This window comes from Thunnus maccoyii, chromosome 2 (genome assembly GCF_910596095.1).
Source record: "Thunnus maccoyii chromosome 2, fThuMac1.1, whole genome shotgun sequence".
NCBI classification, from domain to species: Eukaryota; Metazoa; Chordata; class Actinopteri; order Scombriformes; family Scombridae; genus Thunnus; species Thunnus maccoyii.
Window position 1 is genome coordinate 32,964,102 of NC_056534.1, and position 14,373 is coordinate 32,978,474.

Sequence of the window (14,373 nt, forward strand, 5' to 3'; positions counted from 1 at the left end):
ACTCTCTTTCCATGACGCTTTCTATCTGTCTCTTCAGGAGGAGGAAAAACCCGAGCTTAAGCCTGTTGTTGTTGTTGTTGTTGTTGTTGTTGTTGGCGGTGTTTAACAGTGGCAGCTTTTTGATTGACAGATACTGACTCAGCGGGAGGCAGAATGCCAGAGAGAAGGAAAAGGAGGGAGGGAGCCTGAGAAAAAGAAATCAGCAATATTGGAAGAACAAGAATGGGGCTTAAACGGAATTCAAGGGGTGAGAGACAAGCAAACATCATGATGAAAGAGGGAGAAACAGAAAAGAAAGAGAGGAGACAGAGAAACCTCTAACCCCAGGAAGGTTCTACATCTATTTAGGCAGCACTGAATGGCAAAATTACTTTGACAATCTTACTCACAAAGACTCACACATAATGACTGACAGACTAACACTGCACAGTTATTCACGCTGCACTGTATGTGTTCACAAACATATGTGTGTGACTGTGTGGATACTGTGCAGATACACTACTGCCACTGTGTTGTTTTATGCTTATATACGTAATGTATGTCTGAATTAGAAGGTACCAGTAGCAACAGGAGACTCGATGTGGCCATAGCTGCTATTCAACACAGGGCTGACAGCAGTAGAGTACTGAGCAACTAAAGAAGTATATAAAGTTTTGTTGGCACAGATCTGTCACTTTGTGAACAGGTGTTCAAGTGTTAACAGCCAGACCCTTCCAATATTAGAGTGTATATTAGATGCTGTTTCAGCACTATGGAGAGCTCCTCGTTACCCATCACAGTGCAGGCTACAGAGCTGTCCGTGGTGCTGAAATACTGCTGCGAGCCAGCACAACACTGGATTAGGCCATGTTCAGACTGAAGACTGCCCTGCGTTAAAACAGTACAAGGGTGCTGTGGTTGGTGGGGGGTTGTTTGAGGTAGCGGTGAGACAATGAAATACAGGAAGTTAGAGTTACAGATTAATTGCATTTAAAGACTTAGAAGAAGCCAAAACATTGCAAAGCGGTTCATAATACTCACAAACAGGAAAGTTATCACAGTGGCAACTGTTTTATCTTTTGTTGCGATTATCGTGAGGTTACCAGTCGAATACAGCGTTCACTTTATAAAGTAATCCATCAGGAAAGTGCGCTTGTATGCATGTGATTGGCCAACGCACTGCCTTGCCGGGTGACATTGGGTTGTCTCGTGGCAAAAGCTGAGCCCGGTTCAACTTTTTACTGGATGACCACTGTGTTTTTTTGCTGAGCCTAATGCAGTGGCACCCCTGCTGCGTGAACACACTGCCCCCATTCAAATGAATGGGAGGGCTGTGTTGGGCTGTGTGAAAACAAAGTTGCCCAAAGTGTTAACATATTCATTGCTTATTTTACTCAAACTTAAAGCCAGATTCAAATATTAAGTATTGTTTTGTAACATCAAGTGTTCATGACTCAACTCTGAGGTGGTTACAGAAATAGAATCAGATACTCATAGACAAATTTATTCATATGAATGTTCAGCAGTCTAAATGTCATGTTGCGTCGTGATGAATAGCTTGTGAGGAAATCCCTGAGTCTTTACCAGATACAAATGAACAAGAGAGAAGCATGATAAATGTCAGGCCTCCTAAACTAGAATTCATAGCCACAGCCCATCCAGGTACTGTAGTTGCTGCATCCAGCTATCAGTCTCACTTTGTTCCTGCTAGCATTACAAAACTGTCATCCCTTAATAATTTACTGGCAGGTGAGTGCAGAAACTGCAGCACATAGGGTGTGAGCTTTGAATTGTTTTACTTGTGGTGACATCATTATTTTGACAGGCAGACAAAAGTACTTTCTATCCTTTCAAATATTTAAGACTAAAGTGTGCTTTTGAATAAGATGATGAGTGTTTGGGTACCTCAAGCTCACTTAGATGAGAGGAGTATGTTTTTTTTCTCTTGCTTAGCCTTATATAAGATACCTACTCTGCTTCTGAAACACTGCTCTATTCTCAACCTGTTGTGCTTTTTGCCAGCCTTTTCCTTCTCAGAGTAGGTATGGGCACTCAAAGAGTGCAAAGAGACACTTAAGTCTGTTGTGGAAAAGTGGCAAAAAGATTGCAGTTTTCAACCAAGAATTTTCAACCAATTTTGAGCAACTAAGCAGTTCTAAAAACTCATTTGTTCTTCAAATACCTGCAACAGCAAATACTACTAGCAGCATTCAACTGGTAATGCCAGTCCAAAGTGGGGAAACTTCCAGACTGACCAGAACTTCAACAACATCAGGATATTTATTTTCTGTAGCTTTATGTTCTTCTTCCCTTTACTGTATATTCAGTCTCTCTCCTGTCTGGTCTCTCTCTGTTCCCCTCTCCATTTCCATCATCCACTAATGAGTCTCATGGGTCCTGAAAAAAGGAAAGACATCATTGGATGGAGATAAATCTAGACAGAGACAAATGAGAACAACTTTTCACTCTGGAGCCTCTATAAATAGAGAGGATATTAGAATGCAGCCCCTTCAGCACCAAAGTGGAGTTTCAACAAACACTCACATCAAATGAACAGGAAAACGAACCAATAAAAGGAGACTGTACTCTCCAGAAAAACAGCATCGCAACTTGTTTGTTCAAATGGCTATGTTTTAGTTTGGTGCCAAAGCATGAAACCCAAGTGGTTTGCAGGGTGCTTGTCTTCAAAACTGAAGAATGGGGTTTTCTTTCCACCTCCGACCAACAGTCAACTTGGTTTCCTTTAAACATGAAAACAATCTTTCACCAAGCAGTTGATGAAACGTATGCACATCTGTGATTTAGCAAGGAATACTTGTTTTGATGAAAGGTAGAATGATACATATCTCTTTCCAGCAGTTGGATACTGTATTTTATTTAAAAAAAAAAAAGAAAAATCTATATATAAAATATCAATTTTTGGAGGTCGAAGTAATATGAGATATCATGCTGAAGGTCACTCTGACATGAAGGCCATAATGCCCAATAAAAACCCCAAAATGTTATACTATGCGTTATATACAGACTTTTCTCTAGCATACCTCTCTTTCCTTTTTTCATTCCTTCCCTTGTTGCATCCCTGTCCTTCTCTTTAGTGCCGCCATCCTTTCTTTCTTTCTTTCTGTCTGTCGCAGGTTGTTTATATGGCGACAGCTGTTGTGCTTTTGGCTTAGTTATATACGTGTGTGTGTGTGTGTGTGTGTGTAAGAGAGAGAGGGAGAGCCAGAGTTGTCTGTGTAAGTCTTCTCTTTTTACACTAGGCCTGCAGCACAAGGTTGTAAATCTGTTGGAATAGTGAACGCCCCACTGCACAGAAGCAGTGTTTGTGCATGTGTCCGTGTGTGTGTTCAGGTGTGTGCACATTGTTTATGTTGCCTATGTTCCTGTGTGTTTGCTGGTGCGTGTAGCTGCAGTGTGATTTTTGTGATCTGTCCACATGTGTGTTTGCTTGTTTGTGTGGTGGATTTTTAAATATATTTATATATATATATATATACATATTCTTTGTGTGTGCATGCGTGTTTTGGTTTCTTGTACTGTGTGTGTGTGTATGTGTGTGTGTGATCCATCCACCGGCTGAACACCTGAGTGCCCACAGTGACGGGGAGGGATGGCTGGCTGTCCAAACCAACAACCTACAGCCAACACAGAGCTCTCCCAATTCGGTTGGCTTACTGTTTTATCACACTGGCACAAACACACACTCACACACACACGCACACACACGCACACACACACACACACACACACACACACACACACACACACAAAAGACAAATGTACATGCATAGCAACACTGACAGTTTGTTGCATGTATAAGTATTCAACATGAAAGCCCTTGTTGTGTTGTCCGTCACAGATATGCACACCTGCCCCCTCACAGTGTTTCAACTGTTTTTATTTGTGTATATATAGAATATACAGTATATATATATATATATATATATATATATATATAGCTAATGCTACCATATTCAGTGCTGCCTATAATATCAGTACAAGTCTCACTGTTTGATTGACAGGTGATCTTAGGAAAGTGCAGTGCAGAAACATCACAGCGATGACTGCCTAGCAACAGAGATGCGAATACATTAGGGACTAAGATGTGGAGAGTTGACAATTCAAGCAATGAAAAGTCATGAACAGCACACTGTGCAACATAGCAAGCACCTATAGTGAAGGTATTTCTAAAAAAGCAAAACAATTCTGCAGAAATGATTTCAGCACCCTGCTACGTCAGTCCCATGTTTCATCTGCAAGACTTGTGTTTTAATGCTGTTGTTTATCGTTTGGGATGTGAAAACATCAGATTTCCTCACAGTTGGAGAAATAAAAAGTGTGTGTCCTGGTATTTGTTGAGTTATTAAATCCAAACGCGGCACGGAGCGTCTCTCCCGCCGGCTTCACAGCGCTGCCGGCTGAGGAGTCAATCACACTTGACGGTAGAGGAGGAGACGGTGGAGACGCTGGCACATGTCTGTTTAAACATGTCTCTGCATTTAACACCGGAGCAGGAAACACAGTCCTTCTGCATTGTGCTGTCCTCAATTTCCATCATCTCTCTCTCTGTTTCCATCACAGTTATGTATTTAGGTCATTTAGAGATAAGAATCTGTAAAAGTTTTCAGCCTGTCATGCTGTCACACTGCGTTACTTTGTGTATAATGACGTGGCAAAAAAAAAAAAGTCAGTGATTCAACTGACAAAACACGAGTCAACTCAGGGATTTACAGACTGATGCATCAACTCAGCCACTTTTATGGGGCAGCCCTTCTGTATACCCGAAAAAAATGACAATAATCTCTAATATACTGAGATGATTAAAGTTTGACTAATGTTAAATGTTATATTTGGGCATTCAGTTGTCACTCAGAAAAGAGTTCAATTGAATGGACGCACAACAGGAGAAGGTGCTTAAGCTCAGATCATTAAGGATGAGTGTAAGACACAGAGGCAACAGATGACTCTGAGTATCCTGAAGAAATATCCCAACATAAAAACATTCTTGCGAATAATGTGGCGATAAGAAAGAAGAGCCTGTGATTTCTTAAACCTCTGTATTTTTCAACAAACTATTTCCAACCAGTTAATAAAAAGTTAAAAGTATAGAATTGAATAGTAGGGAACATCCAGTAGTCATTAGTCAAAAAAACAAACAAACATTGTTACTTCATTTATAACCAGTACTCCCAGGGTGCAATCATTTTCAACACAAATTTTTTACATCACTTTTCCAAAAGCTATAAGTGGTGTTTACATTCTGTTCTAAGGAATGAGGACTGGTTATTATTCTCTGCTGTAAATGATAAAGAAACCAAACATTATGTAAATAATAGACTGAAAGCTTTTATGTTTTGGTGTTGTGGGCTTCAATAATCCTGCTGAAGATCCTACAAATCCCAAAAAGTGTACTCCTCCATCTATCCATCCGTTCTAGTGTATCCTATTCATCACACATATTGATCTAACTAACCTTGTATTTCTGTGAAAAATCTTTGTGTCACATAATGGTCTTAATGGTGCTTCAGAGAGTTCTGCTGCTTCAATTAATACAACATGCGCTTGCTATTATTTGCCTTTAAAAAAAAAAAGAATTCAAAGAAACAGTATCGCATATCAAAGCACAATTCTGTCTCTCTCCACCTTTAATCTACAAATATCAGTTTCACTCTTAAACAACCCGCTACGGTCGATCTTAACCACTCACCTACGTACGGTAAAAGCTGGCGCTGAAGAGGCCGATAGGAAGACAAACAGAGGGAGAATGTCCATCAGAAGTGAAGTGATGTTGAAGGGGGTGGTATTGATTGAGTATAAGCAGATGAGAGGAGAGCTGGGCTGTGTGATGCTGGCTGACAGAAACATTGTATTGCCCCCAGCACTTCACATACAGCAGCAGCACCAATGGGCTGCATGCATACTAATTACACTTCGGTACAGATTTCAGCTATGGAGAGAAAATCTTCAGCTGTCTTGATTTTCTATCTTCGTGTCCGTCCGTCCGTCCCTCTACTCATTACCCATCCATGCGTCCACATCAAACCCATCCATATCCACCCTTCTGCCAATTTATCTGTCTTTCACATACATTATCAGGCTGTACACGTGTACATCTGTTCCCACTCTTCGTCTTTATTTGCAACTTCCACCGAGATAAATCTGACTTGACATATACTTCACATCCCACATGCATTTAAATTCATTTAGTTATATAATAAGACAGGATGACACTGTGCGTCAGTGTCCGACTCCTCTGAAATGTCTCTGAGAAGCTTCCTTTCAAATCACAAAAGGAAATACTGCAAACACATCAGATGACTGAAACAAAATTGATAATTAAGTTTTCTATTGATAGCTATATAGTGGACCTGATTAATGATATGCAGAGTCATACAGCTTCTAGCCTGGACCAAACCATGATCTTTTATCCACTGCAAAGACCCCTGTGATTGGCTATTTGTCATAATTGTCATTTTTTATGTGAAATGCAGCTGATTGAAAGATGAAAAACAATTTCAAAAAGAGTACTTCAAGTAATATACCCTGCCCTCTCATCTCCTGTTATTGTATTAGTTCTTATTAAGGTATTGCTGTTTATTTCATGCTTTTGTTTTTTTTTTGGGGGGGGGGGGAGTGGGGGGGGGGGGGGGGGGGGGGGGGGTAGCCAGGGTGAAGCAGTCACATGTACAGATCAGGATCGCAGATGTCCTAGATATGCTTCATTTCTCTCATTTGTCTCTTTCTTCCTCTCCCTGCTCTTCATCATCTCCACTCAACTTGTTCTCTCTCTCATCTTCTCACCATCTGATCCTCAAAGTAAAGAGCCAGGCTTTGGTCCGATGTCACCTGAGGATAACGCGTGTGTGTGTGTGTGTGTGTGTGTGTCTATTTATCTAGGTTTGTTATGTGTATCCTCTATATGAATATGGGGTACTTCAACCAACATCAGCCTCATCATATGAGACTTGTGTGTTACCCTAAAGAATACTGCAACTGAGTAGTTGAGTAGTGAAAACTAAACTCTTAAATGTTGGAAAAAAGTCTAGGAGGTCTTATAAATTGACAAATGTTGCATTTTGGTGGTAAATGTACTCGGTTGGCTTATATTCTGTATGTAAAATATAATTTACACCATGCTTCTTGAATGCAAGATTCTGTTACTGCCGGCTTAGGTCATTGTTACAGAGTTGATGGTATACTGTAATGGTAACCATGGTGATGTGGCTTCAGTAGCTGTTGTTTTTATGGCTGTCAACACATTATGATGTTAATAAAGTTAGGTCACGCTGTGCAGGGCCTCCAGGCTGCGGCGCACCACGGGATTGATTGATGACTCTGTTGTCAGTTCAATCTAAGAAATGCATTGAAAGGGAGAGGGAGGGAGGGAGGGAGGGATGAGTGGAGGACAGAAGGATGGAGGGGAGGAAAAGGGGGAGAACAAAATGGATTAGTTAAGAGCAGACGGGAGACGAAAAGAAGAAATGAAGTGAGTCGGGATAGCGGGGGAGGGGAAAGAAAGAAGTACATGGAAAATGGAGAGAAGTATGAAGTGAGGATGTGAGGGAAGGATGGATAGGAAATGGATAAGGGGGGGGGGGGCAAATAACTGGAAAGTTTGAGAAATGACTGGCAAAGAAAGATGGAAGGAGAGAAGAATGGACGGAAAGAGGGAGGATGGAGTGAGACGCAAGGAAAGGGCGACAAAGGACATGGAGTTGGGGGTTGGGGGGGGATTCAGTGTTGCAAAAGGCTGTGTGAAGAGATATATGAAAAATGATATACAGAACTGGGGATCTGTCGGGGAGGAGAAAATGATATTTTGTCAAGGTGCTGTTTTGGACTGACAACCATGAATGGTTCTGAAAGAAATGAGACCCGAGATATGAATACACACGCGAGACAATGAATGAGTCAGTGACGGAGCGGACGAGGAGAGGATGCTTTTTGGATTGTGAATTGAAGAAAAAAAACAGGTTTGGTTTTCATTGGTTATATAGTTGTTGTTGTTTTTTTGCCTGATTCATGTGCCCCCTGAGAAACATCCATGGAAACAATGATACAAACACCCACACACACACACACACACACACACAGTATACAGTTATGTGTGCACCTATTGATTCCCAGTGTTGATACATACAGGAAAAAGGATTAGCATTCTAGGGCACCAAAGAGAACTCCAGTACACACACACACACACAGCAAACATAACAACACACTCTGCTATTGATTCATCGCGGATGCTGAATACAGAGATAAAATGATTAGGAGCCCGGTCCAATGCTCTATTCCACAGCGTTGCACTGCTGTTGATTCATATGCATTATATCTGCACAGACTGAACAACAGATGCATCCAAAAAAAAAAGTGAAACAGATGAAGCAGCTGAGAATTATTTCGGGAGAATTTCTTCACTATGAGAAGAAAACATCATTAATCCCTTAACCCACTTGACAAACATTAAGTCCTCTTTCCACTCAGTGTTAACTTGTTTCTCATATCCAGAATGTCCTTAGATATAAATTAGTTGGATTACATTTGGTATGTACATTAAAAGGAGATTCATCTTTCTGTTGCCAAAAAAAAAAACAATGCATTATTGCTCTGCTAAAGTTTAGATTGGTTGCATTTACACTTCATAGTTAATGCAACCAAATCTATTTCTGCACACGTCAGGAGATGTTTTGGTTGATTTGGTCTTCGTCGCATCTCGCGGCGCATTTCTGCCTGCATTTGATGTGTTTTCCTCTGTCTTATCACACTTCAGTTACTCGGTATCTCTGTTAATCCAGGTGGAAAATGGTTTCTGGAGTGTAAAGGAAAACACACCACCGAGTTAGAATCTATAACACACCATCATGTAACGGGACTGGTCAGACTGGTGCTGCTGAAGTGAGATCAAAGATGATTTGGAGGATTTTTTTTCACTTGAAAAGACAGGATGTGTCTCTGGTTGCTTAGAACGGTTTTCTGCTTAGTGAGATGCTGTCGATATCATCAAAGATACTGAAGCCTTTCGGAAAGATTTAGGCATAAACTGATTCAAATCGATATTTATTTTAATTTATAGGACGGGAGGATGTTAAGGCGGGACAAAACCTACAACGTCTGCTGTTAGATTATATATTTACCACGCTATCTATACTCAGCAAACTCCCAACTAAAGTTCAATTTTGCCATGTTTAGAAGGTATTTGTGCATTGCAATAAAATCCGTGGTGCAATAAGACCTTGGGCTTTGCTTTTTGTCTGAGAAACAAACACTGAAACCCCAACAAAACTCCAACAGGCCAAGTCTGCATTTTCTTTTTTCTTTTTTTTTTCCCTCTCAGACAAGCAAAGAGTCAGCATTCTTCTTTCCCATCAAGGCTTGTTGGTATCATCATGTGTGACTATATGGAGAAAAAGCATTGCATGAGAGTGAGGGGGGGCATCAACAGTCAGTGAGGTGTTAAGGTCGTGCAGCCTCAGCAAATAAAGACATAATGTGTGTGTGTGTGTGTGAGAGAGAGAGAGAAACTGATAAAGAGAGGGAGGTGCAGAAGTGAGATAGGAAGTGAATTAGGTAGTGGAAAGGAAGAGAGGGAGAGAGAAATTGAGGTAGAGAGAGCAAGGTAAAGAGAGAGCGAGAGTGAGTTAGAGAGGCAGAGATGGACAGAGATAGTAGTGCCTCGCAGCCAGTGTCCATATCTCTCGCCACCGATGACTCCTCCTGCCGCACTACAACTAATGGACTCTGTCCTCCTCTGCTGTCTTATCTGCCCTCTCTCTCTCTCCATCCTCCCCTTCTATATCTCAGTACTTGACGACGTGCTATGTCTCCACTTCACCGCTCCTCCTCTATCTCATTTTTATCATGCTTTGGTCTCTCTATCTCTCTCTTTCACGCTCAGCGCCGCTCTCTCTTAACTCTCAGACTCTTTCAATCTCTCATGCTTCTCTTCTCTCTCTCTCTCTCTCTCTCTTTGCGGTTATATCTTGTTCTGCCTTTCCTCTTTATCTTCACCTGTTTTAATACTGTTGCCATCCTTCCCTCCACCATGATCAAAACCCCCAAAAAGTTCACCCTCTCCTCCCTCTGGCTTATCTTCGTCTGTACTGCATGGGTGGAAAAAGAAAAATAAACATGTTGTTTCTCTCGCTCCCTTTCTCCTTAAAATCTTTTTCTCGGCTCTTGTCTAGCATCTTTCCAGAGTTGCACAATTGCAGATTTTCACTCCAAAATAAGAAACATCTAGCAAGAAATAAAATAAATGAATCATTAACCTGAGTCTTCAGTTACAGTTATAAATGGTGAAAAATGTAACGGAGATTCATTAAATTTATGTTTTTTTAAGAGAAATATTGAATTAAAATGGTGATTCATACATTCATACTTTATATTTGTGTCTCTTATAGATGACCCAGGAGCAGTACATCCTTGCAGCGCAGCCCAATCCACTCCACCAGCGGGGGGCGTCGGTGTGCGGTGCCCAGGTTTACCCAGCGGTGGGAATCTACGGCTGGAGGAAGAGATGCTTGTACTTCTTTATCCTCCTTCTACTCGTCACCATGATCGTCAACCTGGCGCTGACCATCTGGATCCTCAAAGTCATGAACTTCACTCCGGTAAGAGGCATGTGTGTGTGTGTGTGTGTGTGTGTGTGTGTGTGTCATTAAAATGCCAGGATGTTATATGGTTGGGTGTTTATATGGGAGTTTATGTGAGAAAGCTATAAGAGGTGGTGTAAAAGGTTTTGCTGTCACGTAACGAAACGTGAGAGTGATGATAAAATCAACAGCAGTTCAACAGGAAATGTGTGTGTGTGTGTGTGTGTGTGTGTGTGTGTGTGTATCGTTACACCAATATACCATATTGATGCTGTCCCTTTATTTAGAGTTAGGTCCCATTAAATTAGTGGTGTCCACTCTTGGTGACTCTGAACTCTTTGCTGGCTAATAGTTTGAAAACAATATTAATTTAAGTTGGATTTTTTCCAGCAGGCATTTCCATAAATATGTGATCACTGTTTTCTTCTTCATGTTATTCTTCTTCTCAGTTGAGCAACATTTAGAGTATGAGACACAAAACATTTTCTTCTACATGCTATTTTTTTCCCATACACTTCATAAATAAAATTAAATAAAATAATAATTAAATAAATAATCACAATTTCTCAGTATTTTAAATACTGAAAATATATTTAATAGAGTCCCCCTATATGATTATTTGACTCTTGTCCAAATTACAAAATTCAATTTCTCCAGGATGTTTTTGTACTGCCACGCTCCTTCGCCCCTCCGCTAAGAGTTTCAAGTGGTCTTGATGACAGACTGTTGAAATGCCTGATATAACTTATGTATGAGAGCTGGGTCGGCTTATCTGACTCTGTGGTTCAGATCCTATTTTCAACACTGTAAATTTCACTGTTGCCCTTCTAGTACATATTACTATGCCGAATGGAGTCCCACAAAGGTCCGTTCTCGGTCCCCTCCTGTTTAGTCTTTACATGTTTCCACTTGGCTGCACCATCAGCAGACACATGATCAGCTATCATAGCTACACAGATGACACACAACTCAACTGCCTGAAGGACATCAATCTACGGATCTCACAAAACTTCAGCTGAACAAAGAAAAAAACTTGCATATTTGGTCTCTTATGACCACTGACCAAGTCAGGAACCTGGAAGTCATTGTTGATGCTGACCGAATTTCTATCCACATATCACCAACATCACCAAAGTAGCCTTCCATCACCACCAATATGTCAAAAATGTGTTGCTTTCAATCTCAGTTAAATCCAGAAACACTTGCATGCCAAATATATTTAAATCAGCTGTCTGTATTCTGACTAGGACCACAAAGTTGAACCATATAACTCTACTGGCTACCTGTTTATTACAGTACTGACTTTAAGGTTTTGCTCCTGGTCTCTACAAAGCACTGAATGATCTGGCTCCAGACATATCCGACATGCTCCCAGTTTCCCAGCAGATTTCTTAGTTCACATGACAGCAGTTTCTTCCAAATTCCCAGAATACAATCAAAATCTGGCGACAGAGCTTTCATGTTTATGCACCTAAAGCGTGCAACATCCTACCTGCTGAATTGAGCTTTGCACCAACACTATCTTCTTCTGTTTAATTTAGCTTTGACTTAATTTTGTGTGTGTTTGTTTATGTGTATGTGTGGGTGTTCATGTATGTATGTTGTTTGTCTTTATATCTTATTTTCTGCTGTTCTATCTACTGTTTTTACCCTGTAAAGCACTTTGCTTTGCTCTTGTGTGATATTGCGCTACACAAACTTGAAGTTGAGTGTGAACACAGTTGGGTCAACAAAGTGTAAGAGTTGACCACAGGAGACCACTGTTCTTTCCCCGTTTCCTATCGACAGTCAAGATTGTTTTCTTTTAAGTATGATAGCCTTCAGTGAAACAATGAATAAGCTGAATCAGTCCAAATATTCAAAACTCATCTCACAACCTGTTTTTATTCATTGGCTTTTCAATGTGCCCGACAGGCCTTTTTATGCTCTATTGCTCTTAGTTTGTGATTTTAACTACACCCACAGTTTCATTATGTTTTCTTATTGCTGTTGCTGGTGTCCAGGCGGTGCCTTTTCACTGCTTCGTAAGCACCTTTTTTTGGAAAGCACTTTGAAACACAATGGTTTTGTACTTTTAAAATGCCAAATAAGTACATTTGACTTCACTGATTGGGGGAAAAGGGACACCCAGTGAAGCAGTAACATCCATTATAGGAAATTAAAAATAGATGTTTGTTTTGGTCTTGGAGAGATTTTGATTTAGATATATAGAAAACTGACACAACATAATAACAGCAGGCACCTAAAAAACATTTTAGTCTACAGCATCTCTAGTCAGCTCTTGCCTCTGCATGTGTTTGCACATCTCTTCAACGCACAGTCTCTGAGTGTCACTCAGGGGTTACATCACCCATGCAGCCAATATCCCATATAGCCTCAGGGCTCTAGGAACTACACTGTGATAGTATATATGCAAATGAAGCAGAATTTGACCCCTGAAAACCTCTGGTAAAGTCTCCCCACGTCACGCCTTTCAATAAATATGAGAGAGAATATAAGAGAAGACGGAAAAAAGAAGGGGAAAGACTGCTCAAAAATACGCCTGAGGGAAGGCAGCCGGCACTAAGCATAAAAGAGAAGAAGATATTTCATAGGCTATATACTGGTGTGTGTGAAAAACACAAGACAGTATGAGAGATCCAGAGACTGGAGTCAGAAAGGCAGGACGGGGGTAAGGAGGGGAAAAAAGACAACAACAACAACAAACAAAAAAAACAGATATGTACTATAAGAATGTTCTCATTCTTTAATTAAACATGGGAGTATGAAAAAGAAACAAAATCAACTACAGGTTTTAAAATTTCCTTCTGGAAAGAATGGCAAGAAAAAGAAAGACACAGTGATACTGAAAAGGAACAATGTTTTTATGAAATAAATTATACTTGACCTCTCTTTTGGGCCCTTTCTTTAGACAGATCTTGAAATAAACATCATACAGATTAACATCCTGTGTGTTATCCTGTAACAACGTCCCTCCAGTCTCCCAACTATTATTACAATCCCTGCCAGTGCTGCATGGTGAAGCTTTAGAGAAAGTAACTGGGTTTACATTGTCAAGACAACAGATGAAGACTGGATGAAGATGAAGACTGGATTTTGAAAGATTTGAAGAAAGGAGGGACATAGGATAGGGAAGAGGGGAGTGATGAGAGGGTTGATCAGGGTGAGTAAATGTATGTCTACATCTTCCAGTAGAGGGCCTCAGATAAATCAGAGATTTGTTGTGTCTGTGCATCAGATCAGTTAACATTCAAAGTCACACTGACAGTGGGATCGGTTATCGTACTTCCTTGACTGCTGAGAAATTTAATGTAGAAAAGGAGCTGTCGGTTCATACTTTTGAACCCATTATGACCCTCCTTCATCAAAAACGGCATCAAAAAGTGTCACATAGCAGCTGCATTAGCATTTCAAAGAATGTTTACAGCTGTGTTTGACTGCATTAATGCTGTAAAAGAAACCTGAAAAAAAAAAAGTGGAGAAAAGATCACAAGACTGGTGTTCCCTCAAATACAGCTGTTTTCTCCAGAGGTATGTTTACGAAGGCATAAGCGTCCATAATCAATCTGCAGTTAGCATAATTAAGAGTCCTTGTAGATTCATAAAAGGAAGAGAGAGAGAGAGATAATCATTTAATCTGGTTTTTATCACAAATTCCAGTGGTTTACCCAATTCTGAACTGGTTTTGAAATAGTTTTTCTGTTTTTTTAAACCATTAATTCTGTCACACATAATTAAGGGGGGAAAATGTGTAGGTTGCATATACCTTTTTCACAGCACAAGTGTAAGTAGATGATTAATTGCT

At 40.4% G+C, this 14,373-nt stretch overlaps 1 protein-coding gene across 9 annotated transcripts in view; it reads left to right on the plus strand.

Moving 5' to 3' along the window:
* The window catches only part of LOC121887251 (zeta-sarcoglycan), a 368,949-nt gene that overhangs the window by 192,149 nt on the left and 162,427 nt on the right, over nucleotides 1-14,373 (plus strand). For all 9 annotated transcript variants that reach the window (XM_042397929.1, XM_042397955.1, XM_042397937.1 and 6 more), the window contains one exon: nucleotides 10,377-10,586. In XM_042397929.1, coding sequence (XP_042253863.1) covers nucleotides 10,377-10,586 — 210 coding nt within the window. The remainder of the gene's footprint in view (nucleotides 1-10,376; nucleotides 10,587-14,373) is intronic.